The 26,131-nt window shown below is 44.3% G+C and overlaps 1 protein-coding gene across 3 annotated transcripts in view; it reads right to left on the bottom strand.

Annotated features, from left to right (window-relative positions):
* ADAM12 (ADAM metallopeptidase domain 12) overlaps positions 1-7,263 on the bottom strand; it is a 375,334-nt gene extending 368,071 nt beyond the window's left edge. For all 3 annotated transcript variants that reach the window (XM_034931678.3, XM_034931680.3, XM_034931679.3), the window contains exon 1: positions 6,619-7,263. In XM_034931678.3, the coding sequence (XP_034787569.2) occupies positions 6,619-6,706 (88 nt within the window). In that variant the 5' untranslated portion in view covers positions 6,707-7,263. The remainder of the gene's footprint in view (positions 1-6,618) is intronic.
* Between the last annotated feature and the right edge of the window lie 18,868 nt (positions 7,264-26,131).

Below are 26,131 nucleotides of genomic sequence, written 5' to 3' on the forward strand. Positions count from 1 at the left end.
CAGCCTGGGGCAATAGAGTGAGATTCTGTCTGTATAAAAATTTTAAAATTATATTTTTTTTAAAAAAACTTTTGAGACAGACTCTCACTCTGTCACCCAGGCTGGAGTACAGTGGCACGATCTCAGCTCACTGTAGGCTCTGCCTCCCAGGTTCAAGCAATTCTCCTGCCTCAGCCTCTGGAGTAGCTGGGATTACAGGTGCCTGCCACCATCCCTGGCTAATTTTTGTATCTTTTTTTTAGTAGAGATAGGATTTCAACATGTTGACCAGGCTGGACTCAAACTCCTGACCTCAAGTGATCCATCTGCCTCGGCCTCCCAAAGTGCTGGGATTACAGGTGTGAGCCACCATGCTTGACCAAAAATTTAAAAATTAAGAACAAATTAGTTGGGCATGGTAGTGTGTGCCTGGAGTCCCAGTTACTAGGGAGGCTGAGGTAGGAGGATCACTTGAGCCCAGAGGGTCAAGGCTGCAGTGAGCTATGATTGCACCACTGTACATCAGCCTGGGTGACAATGCAAGACCCTGTCTCAAAAAAAAAAAAAACAACAATAATAATTAAAACACAAAGCAGCAAAGCTTTGGAAGATGGAAAGGGGATGGACAAGTTGTTACCTATTTAGCAGGGAAGAGAGAATGGGAACTTATGACCTGGAAAGGAGGGCAGCCATCAGAAGGTGGGATGGATAAGCAGAACCCTGGAAAGGTTTGGGAACAGGGGGCACTGGGCACTGGAACAGGGGGCACTGTATGGGCCAAGGCCAATACAGGCTGAGGCTGAAAACCTGTATAAGGAGAAGATAGAGCCCTAGATCCCCTGCAAAGCCAACACAGCTAGGTGTTGCCTGTCCTATTCCGACCAACATGGGAGGCGTATTTCCTGAAGACACTGAAGTAGAGAAGTTCTGTACATAAGGACTCCCAGGAATCGTGAAGGGGGGTTAGCAAAGTGCTAAACGGAAAACAAAAGGATTAAGTTTAAACAATACAAGCATACTTAACGGCAACACTATCTTCTTTTCCCCTGCTCAGTTCACAGGCCCTAGAGCCAGGCTTAAATTGCCAGAGTGAAATCACCTTGGCAGGAAGCTGAAGGATTCTTCCTTGGAGAAATTGACCAGCCTAAGAAAAATAGAGTCTGTGATATGTGGACGTCTCTCAGCAAAATGAATGTTCATCAGTCAGTAAATCCATCTGTGGAAGTACACAGAACTTCTAATCAGCTCTTTAATGCCCCGTTATTAAATATCAACAGAGAGCCAAAAATCAGACATTTGAAGAAAGTCAGACAGATATTAAACAAATAGGGGGGAAAGAGAATCTCAAAGCTAACAATGAGAAAGAGGTGAACAAAAAATGTTTAACAAGTAATGACTAACACATTCAGAGTTAATAGCAATCTTACATCCATTACAAAAAAGAAGAGGACACTATAATAAGAATAAAAGAACATTCATAGCACAAGAAACCTCTTGGAAATTAAATATGGTAGGATAAAATTTAAAATTATTTATTTATTTTGATACAGGGTCTCATTCTGTCACCAAGGCTGGAGTAGCACAGCATGATCATGGTTCCCTGCAGCCTTGACCTCCTGGACTCAAGTGATCCTCCCACCTCAGCATCCTGAGTAGCTGGAACTAAAGGTGTGTGACACCATGCCCAGTTAATTTTTTAAAAGTTTTTTGTTGAGATGTGGTGGGGTTGGGGGGTGTGGCTCACTATATTACCCAGGCCGGTCTTGAACTCCTGGGCTCAAGCAATCCTCCTGCCTCAGCCTCTCAAAGTGCTGGAATTACAGACATGAGCTACCGTGCCCAGCCAAAAAATTTAAATAGAAGGGTTGGGAAATGAAATTAAATAACTGTCCCAGAAAGTAGAACAAAAATGTAAAGGGATGAAAAATAGATAAGAAAATTAAAGGATGTTTTCAGGAGGCTGGGACATTCAGCTAATAGCAGTTTCAGAAAAGCTGTGTTAAAAACAGTGAGGAAGAAATAATTGAAGAACGAATATAAGAAAGTATACTAAAACTTGACAACATGAATATTCAAACTGAAGGGGCCCACTGAGTTCCTAACAATTACTGATAAGAGCATTGCTAAAGCACATGATCATAAAATGCAAAAATACTAGTGACAAAGAAAAAAGATAATCACTTCCAAAAAGAAAAAAAGACTACATTTAAAGGTTTGACAAGCAGAATACCATCAACTTCTCAAGCAGTAATGGCCATAGAGACAATGAAGAAATGCCTTATAAAATACTGAGAAAATATGATTTCTTTCTTGGAATTTTATACCTAAACAAACTAGCAATCAAGGGTGGAATGAATGAATGTGTGTTTATCTATATATGTTATACAAGGTATGCCAGAGACACATTCCAACCTTTGTTTTTACTCACAGAACTGTTTTGTTTGAAGCAGCAATGTATATAGTTAAAAATATTTACTTTTCTAGTATTCTGTACAAGCTAGCAGGGGCCCTGTGTCACAGTCTAGCCAAAGATATCTAAGACAAAATCTACTACAAACGCTTATGGAAATATTATTTTCCTGATGAAAATAGATTTGACTGGTTCTGCCTTTTGTCCTTTCTGCTGTATTACTGCCTGGAATGCAGATATGATGCCAAGAGGTACAGCAGCTATCATGAGACCATGAGGAAGTAAGCATAAAGGCAAAAGTCAACATCTAAGTATCGCAGATAGAAATAAAAGAAAGTGTTTGGGTCCCCGATCACATCACTGACCACACACCAGTTACACCAGCCACCAAAATACTTACTTTGCAACTGCTTGTAAAGAATACAAGCTTGTAAAAATTGCTGCTGTCATTTTTTTTTTTTTTTTGTTATTTGCAGCTGAAAGCATCCCTGACCTATTCACAAGTTATCAAAAAAAGTTGTATCTTCCCAACACCCTTCCTCAGGAAGTTACTGGAAAACGTGCTCCACAGAAATGAGGAATGAACTAAGAAAAATTTACAGTGCTCAGAATATAGATGATTCAACACAGGAAGGATGCAAGAGGAATTCTTAGCGTCTTGGTAATAAGGGTAGTCCTGAGATAACAGCTGTAATGTATGCCTAAAAAGTAACCCGTGAGTCACATTGGAACAGGAGGATGAAGGGCTCCAGGAAAGATGACATCAAGAAAAAGAAAAATCATGGCTAGACTACCTGATGTGTTGGATCATATTGAAAGGAGGTTGATAGTTCTCCCAGAAAGTGTGGAAGTAAAATAGAGGTTGTGCAAGGGATGGGAAAAACCAAAAACCAAGTATTCTCCCTACTCTCACTCTCAGTACCGAATGTTTCACCTCTGGTCACCCAAATGTGTGGGAGTTTCTCCCCACCAACCACCAGTTCTTCAGTAGAGATCAATTGGGAGTCCTACAATTTAACTCTATTCTGACTCTATCTACCTGGAGAAAGCATCAGATCACACAGGTTAAGGGCTCAGTCCTACAAGACTTCCCCCCAGTGTCAGATGCCAATCACAAGTAGTAGGTTGTCACACCTATACTTCTGACCAACTAGCTATAAGTTGGGGGTCCACAATCCCCTTCTCAGGTTCAGTTAATTTGCTAGGTAAGCTCACAGAACCACAGAAAACACTTGCTTATATTTACCAGTTTATTATATTAATGAAGGATGTAATTAGGGACACAGATGAAAAACAGTTGGAAGAGATGCAAAGGGCAGAGAATGTGGAAAGGGATACAGAGCTTCTGTGTCCTCTCCAGATATGCCACCCTCCAGGAACTTTGATTTGCTCAGCAATCTGGAAATTCTACAAACCTTGTCCTTTGGGGGGTTTATGGAGGCCTAATTACACAGCCACGATTAATTACACCACTGGCGATCAAGTCAACCTTCAATCCGTCTCCCCTCCCTGGAGGTTGCAAGGGAGGTGGCACTAAAAGTCCCAACTCTAATCATGCCTTAACAAGCTCATTAGCATACAAAAGACACTCTTAATACCCCAGAGATTCCAAGGATTTTAGGAGTTCTGTGCCAGGAACCAGGGGCAGAGACATATTTCTTATTATATCACAATATCACAGCTTGGTGCACAGAAAATAAAGCAAACAAAAATCAAGACAAGGCCATCATTAACTCTAGGAAAAGCAAAAAGTTACAAGAGGGATGAAATGCCATAAAACACTGCACGGCAAAACAGTGAAAAGTATTTGCAAAGTCTTCTTAGTGCAAACATTGAATTTTTTTAAATGATGGCACTACTATATTGGGTAGTTGAAAAGAAGAGAAGGCAGTGTGTCTGGAGTAGGGTGAGCAAAGGGAGAATGGTAAGAAAGGAGATCAGAAAGGAAAACAGGAATTAGGTCATGCTGAGGTTTGGATTTTCTTTCCTAAGGGTGCTAGAGAGCCACTGGGGAGTTTTAGACAGGAAACTTGAATGCTCTAACTCGTGTTTGAAAATAATAACTTTGGCTCTATTGTGGAGGAAAATATACCATGCAGGGATAAGGTGAAAAGCCAGTAGGCCCGTTGGGTAAGAGGGATAAGAGGCTTCTGCAGAAGAGATTTTTCCTATAAGGTGGCCTGGACTGGGAAAGGCACACTTCGGGATGTAAGGAAGTGGGTAGGTGGGAATATACTTAGGAGGTTGGTGGCTTACGGAGTAAAAAGGGGGACACAGGGATGACTTCCTGCATGTCAGCACAAGGCATGTGGAGAAGGCAGAGGAGGTTGTTACTGGGTTCAGGAAGGCTGGGGAAGGAATGATTTGCAACTAGACAGTCTGGGATCTAGGGTTCTGTTTTGGACTTGTTAGGCTGAGTTGCCCCAGAAAGTACCAAGTAGGCAACTGTGCCAGGGCTCAGGGTACAGACAAGGCTAGGGAGAAACTCAGAATATGCTCAGACTCAACAGATAGTAATTCCTCCTTTTCTCTTGCCAATGCAAAGAAATGTTTCATTATATGTTTGGAGTTTTATACGGCCTCAATGGTATGATTTGGGGCACTGATTGATTGAAGACTTGATACTGAGAATCTAAGGGTAAACAAGCAGTGAATCCTGGAATATATCACAACAGGTAAACCATTCAAAGTGCTTAGGCCTCCCTGGTTTTCGATTTTGGGTCATTTCTGTCTTAAGGAAACACTCTCTCTACCAAAGCTGAACTCATAAAATAGTAAAAGTCGTCCCCCCCACACACACCCAAGAAATTTCCCATTATTAGCTGGATTTAATAAACATTTTCTTCCAAAAAAAAATTTGTCCCTGCTCAGTAGACTTCTCTTTATGTGTACAAAGCACGTGCCAAGTTAAAGACCATGTCAGGCACACTTTGAGACACTTTCCGTTTTTTAAAAAGTTCTTTCTCAATAAACATTCAAAAGGACCAATTTGTTTAAAAGTCTTTCAAAGCACAATTCACTACAGGTCGTAGAGTTCTTTAAACCCTCAGCAGTATTCTTTCTTGACTTTCTCATTACTTTGTGCAATCTTTGTATTTAATCATTTATCCCCAAATTGGTCTTCGCAGTGTGGATTTTAACAAGAACTGGGTTTTAGCCACATTACAGTAGACGCGGTGGGGGCGGAGGGCAGCAGTGGCAATCGCAAAATAAAACGTATCATAAAGTGGTAACGGTTCGTGATTTAGGCCAGTTGTTGAAAAATAAATGCCTGTTATATAGAATCACAGAACTTTAGAGCTTGCGGCCAAGGGAAGTCGTTCATCGGTGGACCGACAGCGCCCCGGGCGGCAGAAAGAAGGCGGCGGCGGCGGAGACCCGGGGAAGTTGCCGGATTTTTAAAAAGGCACCTGCTGGGTGAGTCCTCACTGTGCAAACGGGAGCCACAGGTGCCCGATTTTAAGGGGCTACAACTCGGGAAAACCTAAGTCTGTAAAACTAAGTACGTTAAACTAAGTAAGTTCTCGCTGTACACCAAGTTGATGGGGGCGATTATTTACGGCGGAGAAACTGAGCGGAGGAAGGAGGGAGAATTCCGCTAAAGTTTGCCTGCGACTGACAGCTAGGGAGTGACCTGGAAGCCAGGAAGAGGGGCAGAGAGGAAACTAAAGAAGTAGGTAAGAGAGTCAGTTTATGAAAATAGAGCCTGCTGTGGAGCGCGGCAGGGCACACCTGCGGAGGAGGGGGCTGCCTCACCTGCGGGGCCGCTGCGCGCCCCCCCTAAGTGTGTTAGCGGGGGAGGCGGGGGCTGGAAAGGAAACCTGGTGAAGGGCTGGCCCGGAGCCTGGGGTGGGGATATTCACTGCGGGATAGGGCCAGCAAGAGGACCCGACACGCATCGTCCCGAGCGACACGTGTAAATGTCAAGATACACAGACATCTGCAAATGTCACCCAAGAGGGTGAGGACGGGGGAGCGGTCTCGAGGCTGTGCCCTCCGGGGCAGGCACTGGCTCCTGCGGGGCTGCGGGCCAAGTGTCCCCCTTCCCCAGGGAATTGGCACCTGGGCGGGGGTCGGTCTCGCCGCGCTGGAAGCGCAAGCCCCGGGGCTCCGGAGATGCGCCGGGGCACGTCGCCCCTCGGGGCAGCCCTGGACCTCGGCGCGCCCAGGCGCAGCGTGAGGTGCCCCCGGCGGGGCGGGCAGCGAGCCGCCCGGGTTCGGCGACTTACCTCGGGCCTCGCAGGGCGCGAGCAGAGCACCGGCCAGGGCGAGCAGGAGGGCGCGGGCGGGGGACACGGGCAGCGGGCGCGCTGCCATCGTCGCCGGCCTTCAGTGCAGCAGCTCTCGGGCCCGGCGGCAAGCGCTGCACCATCCCACGCGGGCGCCGAGCCGGGGCCGGGCGTCGCGACCGGAGGGATTTCCTGCCGCGGCGAGTCAGCTCCGGAGCCCTCGCGCAGCGCCCGCGCCGCCGCTGAGCTCTTCTAGCCTTTCATTTTTAAAAAAGTTTCCCCCCGTGTGTGTGCGTGCGTGCGCGCGCGCGCCGTTCTGGCACAAGCCAGCCTTGACCGTTGCAATAAATGAGCAAACTGTCCGAGTTGGCCCGGGGACGAGGAAGAGCGTTAGTGAGAGAAGGCAGGCCTGTGAAATGGATCCACGGCCAGCAGTCACCGTTCTTATTACCGCGGAACAAATTATTGTCTCCCCCGCACCCCCGCCAGTCGGCGGCGTCCCGCGGGTCCTAGAGACCGCTCGGGTCCCCCCGCCAGGGTCCCGCCCCGAGCCGCGGCTCGCTCACCCCCGGGGGTGGGCGGCTGGGGGCAGGGCGCCTCCTTGGCCGCGAGCGCCGGCGGCATAGACGTGGCTCAGTGGCGTCCGGGCGCCCGGAGCGCACACGTCCCCGCCCCAGGATGATGTGGCCGCAGGGCCCGGGGCGCCCGGCTGCCAAGCGCACATGCGGCGGCACGGTCCAGCTTTCCAGGCTGAAGCTGGAAACGATGACTCTGCTACTCGCTCCCCGGCTCTCTGGGAACCCTCGGAGTGCGGGTCAGGTCTCCACCGCGGCCCACAGCCCGGCGCGCGACCCCGCCCGGCCCTAAGCGCCCAAAGGGGCATCTCTCGCCCGAGAAACAAGCTTGGACTCGCAGGCACAAGACACCTGGGCGTTACTTTTGATCAACAGTGTTAGGTTTTACGTTGATAGATTGGCTCACGTTTCCATTCCATGACCTGGACCCAGAAAAGGGTGTACAGTGACGTTCCCCAAACTTTCCTGATTGTAAGAAGCACCTGGGTTGGCTTGTTAAAAAGATTCCCGGGCGCCCTCCTACGCTTTCAGAATGAGACTCTCCAGGCTGTGGGGCCAGGGGAGCCCAGGGTGTTTGGAGAAACACCAATAAAAGAATGGTGCGCCTTGCCTTCTCATCCTTGTTCCGGGCTGACCCCACCTCTTCAGCCTCGCTCGGCCCTCAGGGAGACCATGAAAAGCAGCAGCGAGGGGGCCCGCACAGACAGAAATGGCTGGAGCTATGGAGGATGGCTGATGCCCACCCTGCGGGTTACCATGATTCCCAACCTTGGGGACTTATTAGAATAGTAAGAGTTAAAGACATTGCCAGCCTCAGACACCAGTTAACTCAGTTTCCCACAATGCGTGGAGCTCAATAGTTTTCAAAGCCTCAGGTGATTCTACTGTGCTGCTCAGACCTAGGACCACCTGCAGAAATTCCATCCTGGTCCTGCGACCTCGCACCGATTCCTAACTGAGCACCCACTCCTAGGAGGCGGTTATCCAGCATTTGAGGAAGCTGCCTTCCATATCATCTCTTCCCACTGCAGAGGAGTTTTCTCAGGAGTTCCCTCCCACGGCAGGTTTTGCAGTGTTCCCAAAACCCAGGTCGATCCTCCTAACAAGGTGCAGGACTTTCTTTTTAAAAAAACCTTAGTGGGAAGCACAGGCTCTCCAGCCCCCTTCCCAATGCTGCCATGTCTCAGTACCAGATCTGGAAACCAGGCCTGGTTCAAGCCCTGTGTCATATCTAACCGTACTACCAACCAGCGTTGCAGTGTACTTTTGTTCATTCATTCAGTCAATCTACATGAGCAACGCTATGCTAGAACTTGGGAAACTAAACGAGAAAGCCTCTTGCCTTCAAAGACTTTTCTTTCTGATCAAACTGATAAATCATCATTATTGGACAGTGTGAGCTAGTTACTTAACCTAGTTAATAATGATTAGGCTTGTTTACTGGTATGGTTTGGCTGTGTCCCCACCCAAATCTCATCTTGAATTCCCATGTGTTGTGGGAGGGACCTGGTGGGAGGTAATTGAATCATGGGGGCAGGTCTTTCCTGTGCTGTTCTCATGGTAGTGAATAAGTCTCACAAGATCTGATGGTTTTAAAAAGAGAAGTTCCCCTCCACAAGCTCTCTCTCACTTTCTGCCTGCTACCATCCATTTAAGACATGACTTGCCCCTCCATGTCTTCTGCCCTAGCCATGTGGAAATGTAAGTCCATTAAACGTTTTTCCTGTATAATTTTACCCAGTCTTGTGTATGTCTTTATCAGCAGCACGAAAACAGACTATTTACTACTTCATAATTCATTACATACCTCGTATAATCGGAGTATTGTGCTAACGTCTTTCACCTGCATTATTTCATTTTTTAAGTCCTGGATATACAGATGAGGAAACTGCAGCATAGAGATGTAGCCTTCCCACCACCACACAGTGAAGTAGGTCAGAGCCCAACCTCAGATCTGTTAAAGATAAAGCCTGTTTCTTTAAGGCTGAGTTCCAACCTTCAGTTTTAGCAGCTGTTAAGTGAAGGTAAAATACAAACCTCCCAGGTGGTTGTGAGCACCAGGTGAACTAATGCAATGTCTCCCAACCTACCTGATCCCTGGGATGTCTATTAAGAATTCAATTCCTCTGGCGTTTGCACTGGAGATTCTCATTAGAAAGGTCTGGGAAGGACAAGTTTTAGCAAGTACTTAGGTGATCCTGATACTTGTGGCCCATAGAACTTCAGACACATCGACGCAGGAGAAATCAAAATTGTTTTCTTCCAGCTCAACGGGCCAGATTTGCTTGCAGATGAGCCCAGCCACTGGCTTCTCGGATCCTTCTGACTGGTTAAATGGTTTATTCACAATGGACCTAATATGTGCTGTGCACTGGGCTGGGGGCCTTGTATACATTTTCTCTTAATGATCAATTTATTTTCGCTCTTTAATATTCAATTGTTAATGTTGACTGTAAAAGTCCAATTTCTTTTAAACCTGGATGTTGCAAAGCTTCCTCCAAAGAACTAAATGTGCCCCAAGACTGTCCTTGATTTGTTTTTGACTGAATGAAAGAAAACAGCCATTGCAGAGGAAAAATGAAGAAAAATAAAATCCTAGCTGCAAGCCCTGGATTTCAACCCTGTAATTCACCATCTCTGTGAAGCAAGCGGCCCGGGCTGACACTGTCTCCATAAAGCCTTCATAGACATCAATAACAGCCAGCTAAGGCAAAGAGCAAATCCTGCGTCCGGCAGATGGTCTGTCTTTGGATGGAAATTCTGCCTCCTCATTCACAGGAAATGGAAGCCGACATCACATTCAATACTGGATTGTTAGGTAATGGTGTGGGGTCAGAGGCCAGGATCTACACACGAAAATTTCAGATAGATGGCTGGTTGTCCCTTCCTTTCTAGAAGAATTGACCTTTGCAATACTGTTTCCTGTGTGCTATTTTTGTTTAACAGCCTGGGCATTCACAACGAACAGGGCACTTATTTCTTACCCAAGCTCATGTAAGCTCAATCTGCTCTGAGTACAAGCAGATGAAAAATGGAGGCAAACTTTCCTAAGCCAGGAATTTACAGGCAGCCACTCCTAATTTCTGCAGTAAGTGAAGAGCCAGCCTCCTTTCGGAGTGACCTATTGACAGAACTTCAGACACAGGCTTGCAGAACAGCTTTCCTCTCTCCAAGCACAGTTCCCAAGGCTTACTCCAAACGTAAACAAATGCGATCACCCCAAGATTAAGATTCTTGGAAATCATTTTTATTCTATCTCTTGGAGAGATGAAAACTCCTGCTCCTCTTGGCGTATTATAATAACATGCAGTCCATTTTTCTTTTCCTAGATCTCTCACTTCAAGAATCCATGCCTTCACCTCCTCAGAAACCTGCCCCCAGTGAACCTCTTCTGGGCAGATTAAACCCTCTTATCTCTGATGCTTTCATTATTGCACAGAATCAGCACTTAAGTAGCACTAAATGCCAAAGAAAGAATGCTCCTGGGGCTGGGGACAAGGAACTCGGGGATGCGCTGTGTCACAAGAGACAGGAAAGGTCACCCCATCTATATTCATCTATGTCACCTGCCCACTGACCAGTCAACTTCTCCAACCAAGTGACAGTCATACTTCACTTAACAAAGATACATTCTAAGAAATGCATCATTAGGCAGTTTTGTCACTGTGTGAACATCACAGAGTGTACTCACACATCTAGATGGTACCGCCTACTACACATCTAGGTTTTATGGTATAACCTGTTGCTCCTAGGCTACGAACCTGTATGGCACATGACTCCGCTGAATACTGTAGGGAATGGTACAGTAAAAAGGCAGAAAGGTACAGTAAAAATACAGTGGAAAAGATTTTTTAAAATGGTACAACCAGATAGGGAAGCTCCATTATAATTTTATGGGAGCATCCTTACAAGTGCTCAAGTGCGTACTACGTGATTGACCAAAATGTCATTTGGTGACTCATGACTGTACTGTGATGGGAAACTTATTATGCCCCTCCCTACACACCCCCAGATTCCATTTTACGTACCCCAAGTGACTGACAGTACTAAGAGAAACGGACACCTCCTGGAGCAGCAGCAGCAGCTGCTGAGACAGCCTCCTGGACCAGGTGCTTATCTCTCCCGCCATCAGCGGGGACAGGCTGAGTGCAAAGGCAGTACCCAGAGAAAGGAAAAGGGGAATCTCAAAAACAAACATGAACTATGACAAGAATGACCAAACATTTGAGGATACTTCATTTAAGAAATAGGGCTGGCCGGGCACTGTGGCTCACGCCTGTAATCCCAGCACTTTGGGAGGCCAAGGCGGGTGGATCATGAGGTCAGGAGATGGAGACCATCCTGGCTAACACGGTGAAACCCCGTCTCTACTAAAAATACAAAAAATTAGCCGGGGGTGGTGGCGGGCGTCTGTAGTCCCAGCTACTCAGGAAGCTGAGGCAGGAGAATGGCGTGAACCCCGGAGGCGGAGCTCGCAGTGAGCCGAGATCGCGCCACTGCACTCCAGCTCCAGTCTGGGCAACAGAGCGAGACTACGTCTCAAAAAAAAAAAAAAAAAAAAAAAGCGGGCTTAATCCTCTTCCCTTTTCATGTGGGCTGGGCTTAGTGACTCATTTTTTTTTTATTTCAATAACTTTTGGGGTACAAGTGGTTTTTGGTTACATGGATGGATTATATGGTGGTGAATTCTGAGATTTTAGTGCACCTGGGACCCAAGTAGTATATGTTATCCCTGATGCCCCTCCCATCCTTCCCCTTCTGAGTCTCCATAGTCCATTATTCCACTCTGTGTGCCTTTGCACACTCATAGCTTAGCTCCTACTTATAAGTAAGAACATACGGCATATGGTTTTCCATTCTTGAGTTACTTAGAATAATGGCCTCCAGCTCCATCCAAGTTGCTGCAAAATACATGATTTTATTCTTTTTTATGGCTGAGTAGTATTCCATAGTGCATATATACCACATTTTCTTTATGCACTCATTGGTTAATGGGCACTTAGATTGGTTCCATATCTTTGCAATTGTGAATTAGTAACTCATTCTAACAAAATGCAGCCTAAGTGAGCAGTGTGTAAGTTCTGAGGCCAAATCATGAAAGGCATTTCAGCTTCCTCCTTGACTCAGGTTGCTCGCTCTGGAGGCAACGAGCTGCCATGTCGTGACGAGCCTCAAGCAGACCAGTGGAGTGGAGCTGAGGTGGGGAATGAGGTTTCCTGCCAATAGCCATGTGAGTTAGCTACGTTGGAAGTGGATCATTCAGCCCGTCATTTTCAGATGACAGCAGCCTTATGAGAAGACCCCAGGGCAGAACCATTCAGCTAAGCTGCTCCCAAATTCCTGACACACAGAAACCCCCTGAGATAATGAGTATTTGTTGTTTTGACCCATTACTTTGGGGAATAATTTTTTACACAGCAATAATTGTTATGCATGTAATAAAGCGAACATTCCATTTCTATGGATTTTTCTAGCTTTTGGAATGTCTTGATAATTTCAATATGAAGGGCACCCTTCTTGTTTATCAGCTTTGAAAACAGGGTGTAGATAGGGTGGCCATGGGTCCCAGTCTTGTCCTATTGTACTTATCAACGGCAGTCCCTTTCTCTCTCACTAGAGTCCTGATTTGTAAACAAAGTGCACAGTTATCCTGTCTGTAGATAAATGTTTCTTTTGTGCCGTGTCTTCAGGGCAGGAGGGATGGGCAGGCACACGTGCTTGGTTGTACATCTTGACTTGATTCCTTCCATGAAGGTTGGTTGGCTGAGTGAGCTCGCTCGCGGTGATAGATACCAAGCCACAGCTCCCAAAGCAAAACTGGCTGAGGCCATGAAGACTCACAAGATTGTCTGAGTATCCCCACTACACGGTTAGCCAGTCACACAGTGATCTGATCTGGACTGCCGTTTCCGGAAGTTGTAAGACATTTTTCACCTCCTGCCAAAGTACCTGGGGCTCTGCTGGTGGCTGTATCTTGAATGCATCAAAGAGAAGATGTGATGAAAGGTCATGCTTGCTCTTTCTCTTAGAGAGAATCACCAGAGGAAGCCTAGCGGCCCCACCACCCAGGCTGGCCACTCAAGTGTCAGGTTTCTGTTCCTGCAAGGATGCATGGACTCCCAGAAACCAGGAGGGCTGGGGTGGGTGGAGGCTGGGGGAGGACTCCAAGGTGCTCTGGGGACAAGTCTTGGCCTCCCTATCCAATCTCCAGCAGGTTTCTTCCTAGGGAAAGGGGCCAGACCTACTTTACGATAACGCAGGAAAAGCCATCCCAAGACCTACATGCCTTATTGAAACTCTGTCTTTACCTGATCTCTCTTGTGGCAAATTAGGCCCTTTGCCTCTTATTCTGTGCCCTTAAACTTGGCAAATAACTAGACACTGGTCCCACTTCATGTACTTGAATATAGTTCCCATTTTGTCTTTACTGTTTCAGGCAAATCAACCCCAATTTCTTTAATGTACCCCCTGGGTCCTATTCTCACTCCTTCTAATCATGTTTGTTGCTGTCCTTTGGCACCTCTCCCATTTCTTGATTTCTCTTAAACTGTGGAGGCCAAATGTGGCTACAGAGTTCCAAGAAGGGTCTGCATGAAGCCAAGGGAAGCAGAGCACTGGCTGATTGCACCTAGTGGGGTCTCTCTGCAGCTGAGACTTTTAACTCCTTTTTGGAGGCCTGACCTAGTTTCTACTCTGAGGATGAAGAAGCGATTCTGGGTCTGGGGAGGCCAGCTGCTCTGAGAGCAGGGTGGCTGACCCTGCAACCATCCGCTCCCAAGCCCTGCATGTGGTATGTGCAGTCCCCCTCCTTTACCATGGTTATTTCAGTCTGCTTCTTAGACCTCAATTTTCTCCGCTGCTTCAGTTTCTCTCAGTTCTGCATCCTGGTGAGCACTTTTGTCCAGGGCTCCATTCTCCCTAGAATTAACTCCTTGATGAGCTCAGGCAGAAGAGACAACTCAGAAGTACCAGGGCCTGGGATCAATTGTTGTTTCTCCTACATTAAGCTCTGGTCTGGACTCTAATGTAGCTTTAATTGTTTAGCAGTTACCAAGCATTTAAAATTTTCATCTCCATCAGATCCTGAGCCAGCAGCACCCCACTGCTGCAAGTCCCCCAGCACTCCTGAGTGAAGGAATTATCCCACCGCCTTCCTGGATAGAAACTCCAGCATTCCTTTCCCCTAATATCCCTAAGCCATACTCACAATGTTCCAGCTTTCTTTGTCCTAGGCTGAGCTGAAAAATAAAGAACCAATAGTTGAGGAAGCATCCCCACAGGTTAAGGACACAGACACAGATCCTGCCTTCAAAGACCTCCTGGTCTTATGATACAGAGAATGGCTTTGAGCCTACCTAAAATAATAACAACAGGGCCTGTCCTGCAGCCACTCTGTCCAAGGCCTCCAAGATCTCATCAACCCTCATTGAGACAGTTAACTACTCCTCCTCTTTTGAGAGGAAATGGTGCCTTTGAGAAATGGCTTGCCCATGAACACAAAACTCAAAAGTGGTCCACCTGGGATTGGAGGCTGGGTCTGTCTGACTCCAAAGATCTTCCATTTCATCTTCTTCCTGCCAGTGCTGGTCCAAAACTCGAGTCATCGTTGGCCCCTTCCTTTCTCTCTCCCTGAACCACACCCATCAAGTCCTGTGCATGCCACCTCGGAAATATCCCCCTGGCTCTGCCCTCTCCATACAATCCCCCAGGGTAGATAACCATGGTGCCTCCCCTCAAAGACAGGGGTAGGGTCCTGAGGCTTGTTTTGTTGTTATTCTAGCCACTGCTCCTGCAAAGGCACTTTTAAAATGGAAATCTGACAAAACTTTCATGGGTCCTCATTGTCTTCAGAAATATATTGAATCTACTTCATGAGACATACAAGGCAATTGGGGGTTGGTCCTGATATGGTTTAGCTGTGTCCCCACCCAAATCTCATCTTGAATTGTAGCTCCCATAATCCCCACATGTCATGGGAGGGACCCAGTGGGAGGTAATTGAATCATGGGGGTGGGTTTTTCCTATGCTGTTCTCATGATAGTGAATAAGTCACATGAGATCTGATGGTTTTATAAAAGGCAGTTCCCCTGCACACACTCTCTTGCCTGCTGCCATGTAAGACATGCCTTTGTTCCTCATATACCTTCCACCATGACTGTGAGGCCTCCCTAGCCATGAGGAACTGTGAGTCCATTAAACCTCTTTCCTTTATAAATTACCCAATCTTGGGTATGTCTTTATTAGCAGCATGAGCACGGACTAATACAGATCACAGTCAGCACTCCCAGGCTCCTCTCTTTCCTGCCACCTGACACAGCACCATCCTCCAGTCACATGGCACCACTTGACTTTTGCAAAATGTTGACCGCGTCATGGTTTTCCATGTGCTTCTCCCACTGTCTGAATGCCCTCCTCTTCCACTCCGTAGAGGATCTATCCTTCAAGTTCCAGAATGGCACCATTTCCCCTGTGATGCCTTCTCTACCTCTTCAGGCAAAGTGAACATTTCATTTTGTGCTCCCACAGTTCTGTGTATCCGCTGATAGCATGAGGCTTAATGCTTGGTGGTATAATTATTGCTGGGCAAGCCTGTCTGCCTTGCGAGACAGGGATCCCCTTGGAGGTAACCCCGTCTTGCTCACTCTTATTGTCCATGCCAAGCTCAGTGCCTGGGAAAGAGAAGGCACAGGAATTTCTGGTTAAGTGGATAAACGAACCAGTGTGTGTGACCATGTTCCCATCTGAGTCTTTAGGAATTTTTCTCTCTATATAGTTTCCCAATCCAGGCTTAAGAACAGGGATTCCATGTAAGTGTATTTATTGCTGAGGTTCAAGACAATAAGTGGACAATATTTCATTTCTCTCACAAACTATTTTTCCAATAACCTCCCTAATTATTCCAGTTAAGGCTCATTACCATTGCAAATCAAGTTTGAACTGATTTTCACAGAGCTAGCAATCTGTACTGGGACATGTTTTATTTTTGAAAATCTTTGATTTTTAACTAAGTCTGTTACTTCTGGTACTATTTTAAAATTTAATAGAAACAAAATAAAACTCTTTTAAGGCTCTAAGCAACCTCAAACTGTGTTTTGTTCTGGTAATCAGACAATACATAAGGATTGTGGTTAGTTGGAGATATTGCCAACAATGGAAAAAATAAATATGAGCATGAGTCAGAATAATCTGAAACCAGAAATGTGTGTTGGTAATAACTCAGAAAGTCACATGGAAGAGCTTCGGTCACAACACCAGATTTGATGGTTTTTCAAAAATTATAATCTCATATATTAGAGAGCCCCTTCCACCTGGTAGAGTGCCAAGAATTCTTACAAAATTGAGTCTTGAGAAATCAAAATCCTGCACCATCAGGAAAATGCTGTCTCTGTTGGGGGTAAGATATAGACAGTCTCGTGCATGGAAAAGTGGCCCCCAGTGATGAGGACACAACATTGTCATTAAAGGGGAGACTGTTAAATCAGGTAAAAGCCATTCCTGCAGCCTGAGCCTTTTAGGCACTTTTCCAGCAGCAGAGCAGGAACTGCAGCATCACTCTGGGTGGGGGGGTTACGGAATAGGATTCCATGTCCAATTCCACTGCACTGAAATACCAGAAGCATGACCCAATAATGTGGTTTTGCTATTCAACACCAGTGCTTATTCACCTACCCAGGGAGGGGAGAAAGTATCCTGCTTATTCATCCCCAAGCAGAATGTTGCCCTCAACCCCATGCTGGGCTTCCTAATGACATCAGGCTTAAATCTGCCACTTGGTCCTGATGACCAGCAGCCGTGATCTCTGCCCTGGAAAAAGAAGATGCAGGCAGCAATGGTACCGTAGAGTGTCTGGTGTCACCCTTGTACCCCAAATGGTCCGCTAGCATTTAAATTAGCCTTAGCAGAACTGGCACCAGAGGTCTAAACATGAAATCTTTCTAGAGCTGAATGCTATTTCCTTCTTCTGCCTAGATTTATGGCAATTGACCTATTTTACAGCTCTCTTACTGACCTACTTTCAAGTTCTATTTCGGAAAGTGACACAAAAGTCTTTTGTATCCCTGCAAAAGAAGAAGAGGCTAAAACACATACATAGGCACCCATGAACACTTACACTTGCAGAAATCAAGGCCGGAGTAATTTTCCAGAAAGGTGCATTTGTTTTCTGTCACCAAAAAAAAAAAAAAAAAAAAAAAAAAAATTAAACTCATCAGAAAGTACTTTAAGCAGTGTCAACAGTACTTCAAAACTAAATATAAATATATATGTTCAAAACCAATAATACGTATAATTTATTAGATCTTATTTTCTGGTAAAATACCTGCAGGGTAATGTCAATGCATGTTGGTGGAAAACCTCATTTTACACACAGAAACCAGGCAATTTTTACATGAGTCATGGTAGATTTAGATGCAAATGACCCTCTAAACGTCTCCTCCTGCTTAGTGTCACTTTAATCAGAGGTTGCATATCTGAGCTGTAACCCCATAGTAAACTGGAGGAATAAAAATTACATATCTGTTTAATGAGAGAGTTGTGTTCTGCTTAGCAAATGACCCGACATCCGGCTCCCAAGCCTGGGTAATAAGGCTGCCCAACAAGATGCTATGATAATGGCAATTATCATTGAAGTAGCACGAATTACAGCCAAACATTTCACATATGTTATTTATAAACTTCCCTATTGCCCTGTGAAGTATATTTCAGTTTCACAGATGAAAAATGAAGGCTCAGTGATATCAAATAATCAAAACCTTAAAACTACTAAGTCCCAAACTAGGACTCAAACACAGGACTGCCTAATTCTAGAATCTACATTTTCTTTCCATAAACCATAATGCCTCTTGTAAAAGTCAATTCTACCCAAATGTGTACTTAAATCCTGTGATTATCCTACCACTAGTTAACCACTTGGTTTCTGTCATTTACTGCCCACAGAATGGGAGTTCTCCTTAGCATTGATCAATTTTTAGGTCGATTAAAAATGGAAAGATACTGAATACGATGTGGTATCCTGTACTGACTCCTGGAACAGAAAAAAACATTAGCGAAAAAAACAGTGAAATCTGAGTAAAGTCTGGAGTTAACAGCAATATACTAATGTTGGTTTCTTAGTTTTGACAAATGTACTCTGTTATTTTAGATGTTGATGATAGGGGAGCCTGGGTGAAGGGATATGGGGGACCTCTCAGTACTGACTTTGCAACTTTTATGTAAATCTAGAATTATTCCAAAACTTAAAAGGGGGAAAAATAGTAGTTATCCTGTGGTTCCTGATTATCCAGGCAATTCAAATCAAGATTTGCACCGAGTATTATTTATTGCAGGCAGAATAGACACATGGAGTAGCATTTTCCAATTCTACATCTATGCATTAGGACTAACAAATTTATTTAAAAGTGCGACCAAATGCACTGTCCTTATATATTTTCTTAATGAATGCCAAGAATGGAACTACTATTCAGTATAAAAATGGCTGACAATATAAAATGGTCTCAAAAGCTAAGTGGGCAAAAGTGTATATAATATAATATGTAATATAATAAAAGTATATGTAATACAACATTTATCCAGGAAGTTGTGATATAAATATATGTGTGTGGGTATAACATTATACATGTACTGTTAATACATTGATTTTAAATGAAAAGATAAACCATACATATTTTTAAAAATTATCTCATATAAGGGGATGAAGAGATATGACAGAGAGAAAAAGGAACAGGTCAAATACCTCAAAATATGCTTCGGTTTGTAGATTTGATTTTGAAACCACATAAATATTTTTACATAATTATGAAACAAATTGAAATATTAAAAAATCAGTTCCTAAACATCAAAACCAAAATGGAATAAACATAACTATTGATTTGTGGCATGTCCACAAAGAAAGAGACAATTTCATGTGACTTAAAAACATTAATTTCATTGTACATCCTTAGTGAGACATGCCCTAAAAACAAAAAGAACATAAAAAAGAAAAAACAACTTCAATGGTTTTTAACAATCCTATTATTGGCTATAGGGTTAGAGTCGTTCTTCTGGGTTTTAAGGTTGATGAGATCAAGTAAAATACCCCTTAAACTCTAATTGAAAGTATTCGTATAAACTCAGGACATATTTTGTTTTAGAAAAATAAAACCTATTTTCTAGCTTTGTGCACTGAAAGGGTCTGGAAACAATGACCAACCCATTAATAATGGTGCTTTTAGTGCCTAGATTGTGATCTCTCTGCCATTTCCCCTTAAATGCAACCAGGGCTCCTTGGAGATATGACTGATTCCGGGTCTCGGGCAGGAAATATATAAGGTGAGCTATAATATCTTGTCATGTCCAAAGAAAGGAAGCTGTCAAAGATCACTAGAGTCATGTCAAAAGGACACATGAGCTAACCTAAGTTCCCATTAGTCAAAGATGGGACAATTTGAACAGAAACAATAACTTAATGTATTGAAACATGCCAAATATGTTTGTATTCATGAGTTCATTAGGATAAGTCAAAAAACAGGCAAACAAACCAAATGTCTCTTTGATTGCTCAGGAAGCTGGAGAACCAAGCCATTATTTTGAAAATGGGTTAATAAAAAGAAAGATTCAAATATTTATCCTGACTTTTCTGTATCAACTCTATCTGAGAGTATTCAAATAGTTGATGAGAGAAAGTCTCTTTTTGTTGAATTAAGCCAGGTAATATGTGAAGAAGGAACGGTAGATTTAGGAATTACCATATTGTAACCTCTGCTGAAATAAAAGATCTAGGGATGATCATTGCTGGCTACTTACTGGCCAGAGGTGAAGCCTCGTGATGAAAGTATACAATCCTACATACGGATCTAGCCAAGGTGACTTAAAAATACGTAAGGAGCAGAAAAGCACATTCAAAGACACCCCGGGAGTGCAACTAGCTAAATCTGCACTGTGGGAAATGAGTGGCGCTATTCCACTTGGGTCTATAGACCAGCATCAGCATCATTTGGGAGCTTGTTAAAAATGCAGATTCTCAGGCCCTGGCCTGGACCTACTGAATCAGACTCTCTGGGGTTGGGCCCCAGGAACCTGCATTTTAACACAGTTACCAGGGGGTTCTTTTCTATGCTAAAGTGTGTGAAGCATTGATGTACAGCACAAGCGACCTGGTTTAACAACTGCAAGAAAACTCAGAAGGGGGATCTATGGATTCAAAAGGAATTTTGAAAAATAGCAGCAGCATGCAGTATTTGAACAACCTGTAAACATGTTTTACAAGAGAAATGGAGAAATATGAATATCAACTTGATATTTACCATTAAGAAGCTATTGTTAATTTTTTAAAGATATGATAGTTATCTTGTGGTTATGTTTTAAAAGAGACCTAACCACACGTACTTAAATATTTGTGCATGTAATGATGTCATATTTGAGATTTGTTTCTAAATAATTCTAGGGTAGGAGATGGGGAAATAGGTGGGGATATAACTGAAATAAGATTAGACATGGCTTCATAATTATTGGGATTCGGGTACATGAGAGTTCACCATACTCCTCTCTCTCTTTAATGTTTTCAATCTTTCCATAAGATGGTTTCTTTAAAAAAGACTAATTCAGAAAAATAGTATATCAATTATAACAAAATGTTAACAACTGTTCAATTGGATTGATGGTTTATTAGAGTCATATTCAATGTTCTCCCTGCTTTTCTATATGCTTAAAAATGATGTTCATAATTATAAATTTTTTAAAGTTTCATTGGAAAAAATTTGAAATAGGTTCTCATGCCTAAAATGTGAATGTCACTGTAGAAAACACGGACATATTTGCTTTGACCACTATTGATCCAATTTTTATGTGCAGAGATGCTATATTAGATGATTCCAGGTGTTTATAGCTTAAGCCTTATTATCACCAATTAAAAAACTCAGGAAGTGAAGTCTCAGAGGCATTTCCCAGGGTCACAGTGCCATGAGTGGGGTCAATCCCATGTCAGTCTCTGTCTAGGTTTGTGCTCTTTCTACCCTTCCCCACGAGGACATTTAAGAATAAAACGTTTTTATCTAGCAGATTATTCATAATTCCTGCGAAGTTGGAGATCCTTTAGGTGTCCTAGAGTATTAAGTAATGGCATTCTGTTTGTGTATTTGTTAGCTGCTTTTTGACTCTTAAAAATTGTATTATCACATACATACAGTAAGGTACATGCATATTAAGTATATGGCTTCATGAGTTTTGCTCATATTTGCAATGCTTGTACTGCAACCCAGATCAAGATATAGAACACTCCAGCACCTCCACTCCTTGTGTCCCTTGTCAAAACCATCTCCCCATAGCTATCAACTACACTAATTTCCATCATCACAGACAAGCTGACCTCATAGTGGGTAGTTCCTTGTGTCTGGCTTCCTTCACTAATCTTTATGTCTGTGAGATTCATGCATGTTATTGCATGTAGCGGTAGTTTATTCTTTTTCATTGCTGCATATTCCATTGTATGAATATACCTGAATTTATTTATTTATCCTACTATTTGATAGAGATTTGGGTTGCTTCTGATTTTTAACTATTATGAATAAACCTGCAATGAACATTCTGATAAATGTCTTCTATAGACATATGCACTCACTTATCTTGGGTGTAAACCCAGGAGCGGGATTGCTGGGTCATGGGATCAGCATATATTTACTTTCATTGAGTGACTGCCAAAGAGTCTCCAACACAATTATACCAACTGTCCCTCCCACTGGAACAATGTGGAAGCCCCAGTTTCTTCATATTCACAGGGATACTGGGGTTGCCACTATTTCAGCCATTCTGGAATCGCCCTGTCTTGGAAACCTCCTCGGAGATGTCCTGTGTCCTTCTGCAGAATTAATTCTGCCTCCTCTGGCTCTCACAGCAGTTTCTCCATGTCTCTGCTACAGCTCTTATCACCCCTAGCAGAATCATTTGTTTCCTGTTTGTATCTCTTCATTAGGATCTAAATTCCCCCAGGCCAGACGCAGTGTCTTACTTTTTTGATTCCGGTGTTTATTCACAGGGCCTGGCTTAAGCAATATTTGAATGACTGGAGCAATTAATTGATCAATCAATATTCTTAAAAGCTTAAAACCTATTTACTTACCAGGTAGGACCTGGTATTACTAAACACTTAAATTCTTTGGATCGTGTGAACCTATTTCCATAGCTGTAACACATAGGGATAATTTATTTTGCCTGAAATTCAGAGAACTCTCTGGGACTGGGAAATATTTTCCATCTCCAAGGCTTCACTCGCACGGGGCCTGGAGGTGCAAAGGAGCAGGACTCAGCAGCCAGGAGGAAGCCGCTGTGATTGGCACTTAGCTTAGATCGCACAAATCTGCTTTGAAAGGTCCACCTCTCCCTCTCGGCCACCATATTGCCATGATCACAGAAAACAGCATTTACAAACTCTGTGTTTTTAATACTTGCCAAGACCAGCAATCTTCTCTGTGTGGAGGCTTGATGGGATGCAAATGGGCCTGCCTGGCCCTGGCTCTGCCTCCGGTAACTCTTAGCACCGACCTCAAGGTCCAAGTGCACGCCCAGAGAGGAGCGTTATCACGGAGATGCTACTTTAAATTTCTCTAATAGACACGTCCACAGTAAGGGCTGACATTTGTGTAATGGTGGATCGAGAATTCACCGGTAGGTTAAAATAACCTGAGTGCCTGTGGAGATAATTGTAACCACCAGCAATTAAACTGAAAAGCCCGTCTTTCAGACAAATATTTGGCTTTCATTGAACTTCCGCAAAATGATTTCAACCAGCGGACTGACATCAGCAACTCTGGTTGTGAGTGACTTATGAGCTTTTCTATATGCAGAGGGTGCTGCAGGATGAAAAGAAAGAATAAGAGATTGGGTGTCATAAAAGTGGAGCTATGAGAAAGCGATGGAAGAAATTGGGACAAATGTAAGTCTAGTTTCACCAGGGTTTCTTCAAGTCACACCAGCAGCCTGGGGGTGAGAATGAGACTGCATTTTGCTGCCTTTATCTGACTCTTTCCTTTTTTTTTTTTTTTTTTTGTAATGGAGTCTCGCTCTGTTGCCCAGGCTAGAGTGCAGTGGCACAATCTTGGCTCACTGCAAGCTCCGCCTCCCCAGTTCACACCATTCTCCTGCCTCAACCTCCTGAGTAGCTGGGACTACAGGTGCCCACCACCATGCCCGGCTAATTTTTCTATTTTTAGTAGAGACAGGGTTTCACAGTGTTAGCCGGGATGGTCTCGATCTCCTGACCTTGTGATCCGCCCACCTCAGCCTCCCAAAGTGTTGGGATTACAGGCGTGAGCCACCACGCCTGGACTTTTTTTTTTTTTTTTTTTTTTTTTGAGAGATAGTCTAGCCCTGTCACCCAGGCTGGAGTGCAGTGTCATGATTTCAGCTCACTGCAACCTCCACCTTCCAGGTTCAAGCAATTCTTGTGCCTCAGCCTCCCAACTAGCTGGGATTACAGGTGCTCACCACCACGCCTGGCTAATTTTTGTATTTTTAGTAAAGATGTTTAGTAAACATGTTTAGTAAACATGTTTCACTATGTTGGCTAGCCTTGTTTCGAACTCCTGGCCTCAAGTGATCTGCTCGCCTCAGCCTCCCAAAGTGCTGGGATTATAGACGTGAGCCACGGCACCCGACCACTTTCCTGCATTTTCTATACTAGTCCTGTGCCCACATGAAGGCACAAGACTCAGTCATTTACTTCCTGGTTGCCTCTAGGACAGTCACATGTGTGCTTTTGCGCAAATGCCCTTAACCTCCCCCTTCCCCGACCCCCAGCTAACAGAGCCCTCAGCCCCATCTTCCTAAAGCTGTGCACCGGAAACCCTGGAAGGGCCAGATGGCCAGGGCTGGACACTGACGTCAAACTGTGATACGTGACCCCAATCAGACTGCCTTGTTTCCACATGTCTCCTTGGAATTTTTGTGAAGATAGCAGTTGTCCGCTTGGGCTGAAAAAAAATTATTGTGGGAGCATTGTTAGCATTCTCATACTTACCTCCCTGCCTACCCCAAGGGAAAAAAAAAATTCTGTATGAAGAGCCCTTGTATCTCCAACCTACTGGGGATAGTTTGTTTCTTCCCGGCACATTCCTAGGTTTTGTGCTGCAAGAGGAGGGATGGGCAGAGGAGGGCGGGAGAAAGGCCAGCATGAGAGAGGTGAAGCTGGAAGCCCATGACAATATGTTGCAGTTACTTCAGCAAAAGCTAGGAGTGGGGAGGGAGCTGGGGTGCTGGGGAATAGGGGTGAGTTAACAGGTGCCTTATTTGGGGGCAGAGGACAGTTGGGGTGGTGAGAATTAGAAATGGAGGACTCCAAAAAATAGGGTGCTGGTTCCTGAGTGTTACGATTTAGAGCCTTAAAAGGAAGGGCTGGACTCCCTGTGGATTTGCGTGTGGCTTTTGAACCATGCTGTTTGGAATTGACACGAGCGGTGGCATGACAGGTCACACTCGCAGTCCCCACTCCTCCTGGGACTCAGATGTGAACAAATCTAAACACGAAGTAGCCTGCTACAGTCGAAATGGCCTGTTCTCTCCAGATAACCCAGGCCTTCCTATTAGATATCAGCCTAGGATGAGGTCACTGCAAGAGGCTGCCCCACCTGTCTGCCCACCTAGGTCTGGGGCCCATGGTGAGCAAGGCTGGGGGTTAAGTGGATACAGGTACACAGAAGAAGAATCACTGCCCAAGATGGGGATCCACGCAGCAGAGGTGGTGATCAGCTGCTCTTCCTGTTCACTCTGGCCGGGTCCTGGAACCAAGGAAAGCATGCATTTCACAGGAAGCCCAGGGTAACAAGAACTCCTTCCTGCTTCCAGGGCCAAATTGGACCAACCAAACCCAAGCTCTAGTCAGTTGTTCAGACATAAGTTGGCCAGTAAAGATTTGTTAACTTGTTTCATTTAAACTCAACTAGACTGAACATTTATAGTGCTTGAATTTATAGGTACAGAGCTAATACAGGTGACATTATTTAGTAAAGTGACCATCAGGGAAATCACAGTGTTCGAAAGATGTTACCAAGTCAATGAAAGCCAAACTTCTAGAAATAATTAATGACATAAAATCATGCTTATTAGAGAGTGGGAAAGGCAAGAATTCAACAAAATGTCATAGAAATTCTGTGTATGTTTCTATCATCTTCTATTCATCATTGTGTCTCTCGTTCTCTCTAGCTATGTAACTAAATACAAAAATTCATAGAAAATACACCAAAATATTCACACTGGTTATTTTGGGTTGATGGAATTGTGGCTGACTTTTGTTTTCTTATTAAATTTTTTTTGAGTGTTTCTTAAAATATATTTGTTAGCCTTGGCTGTATAACAGATTACTCTAAAATTTAATGGCTTGAAACAAGAAACACTTGCTATTTCTCGCAATTCTAAGGGACCTTGGGTCTGATCCTTCGGTCTAGGCCAGGTGGTAGGTCTTGAGGTCAGCCTACAGCTAGGCCGACTCAAGATGCCCTCGTGTTGTGGCAGCACTCACATTTCTAGCTTTGGCAGGTTGGTTGGTCCAAGGACCTGAGCTGGGACTGGTATCTTCATGATATGTCATCTCTCATTCTCCCAGGGGCTAGCCCAAGCCTCTTTTTTGGTGGTCTTGGGGGTCCAAAGAGCAGGAGGAAGGGGCAAGTCCTAAGGTGAATGCTCTTTTCACACCTCTGCCTGCATCACGTTGGCTCCTGTCCATTGGCCAAAATGATCTGCGTGCCATGCCAGGCTTGAGAGGGTGGAGGGGAGACTCTGCCTCTTAATGGAAATGCCCCAAAGCCATTCTGCAAAAGGCCTGTGCACACAGGGATGGGGACATCGTGGCCATGCAGGAAAACAAACACACCATTTGAAATCAGAAAAATGAAGCTCATTTTTAAATAATAAAAATAGAAGAAAATTTTGTCAAGGGATTTGGAATTGTGTTTGAGAGTTCAAGAAGCCAGAGG

Source organism: Pan paniscus, chromosome 8, assembly GCF_029289425.2.
Source record: "Pan paniscus chromosome 8, NHGRI_mPanPan1-v2.0_pri, whole genome shotgun sequence".
In the NCBI taxonomy this organism is placed as follows: domain Eukaryota; kingdom Metazoa; phylum Chordata; class Mammalia; order Primates; family Hominidae; genus Pan; species Pan paniscus.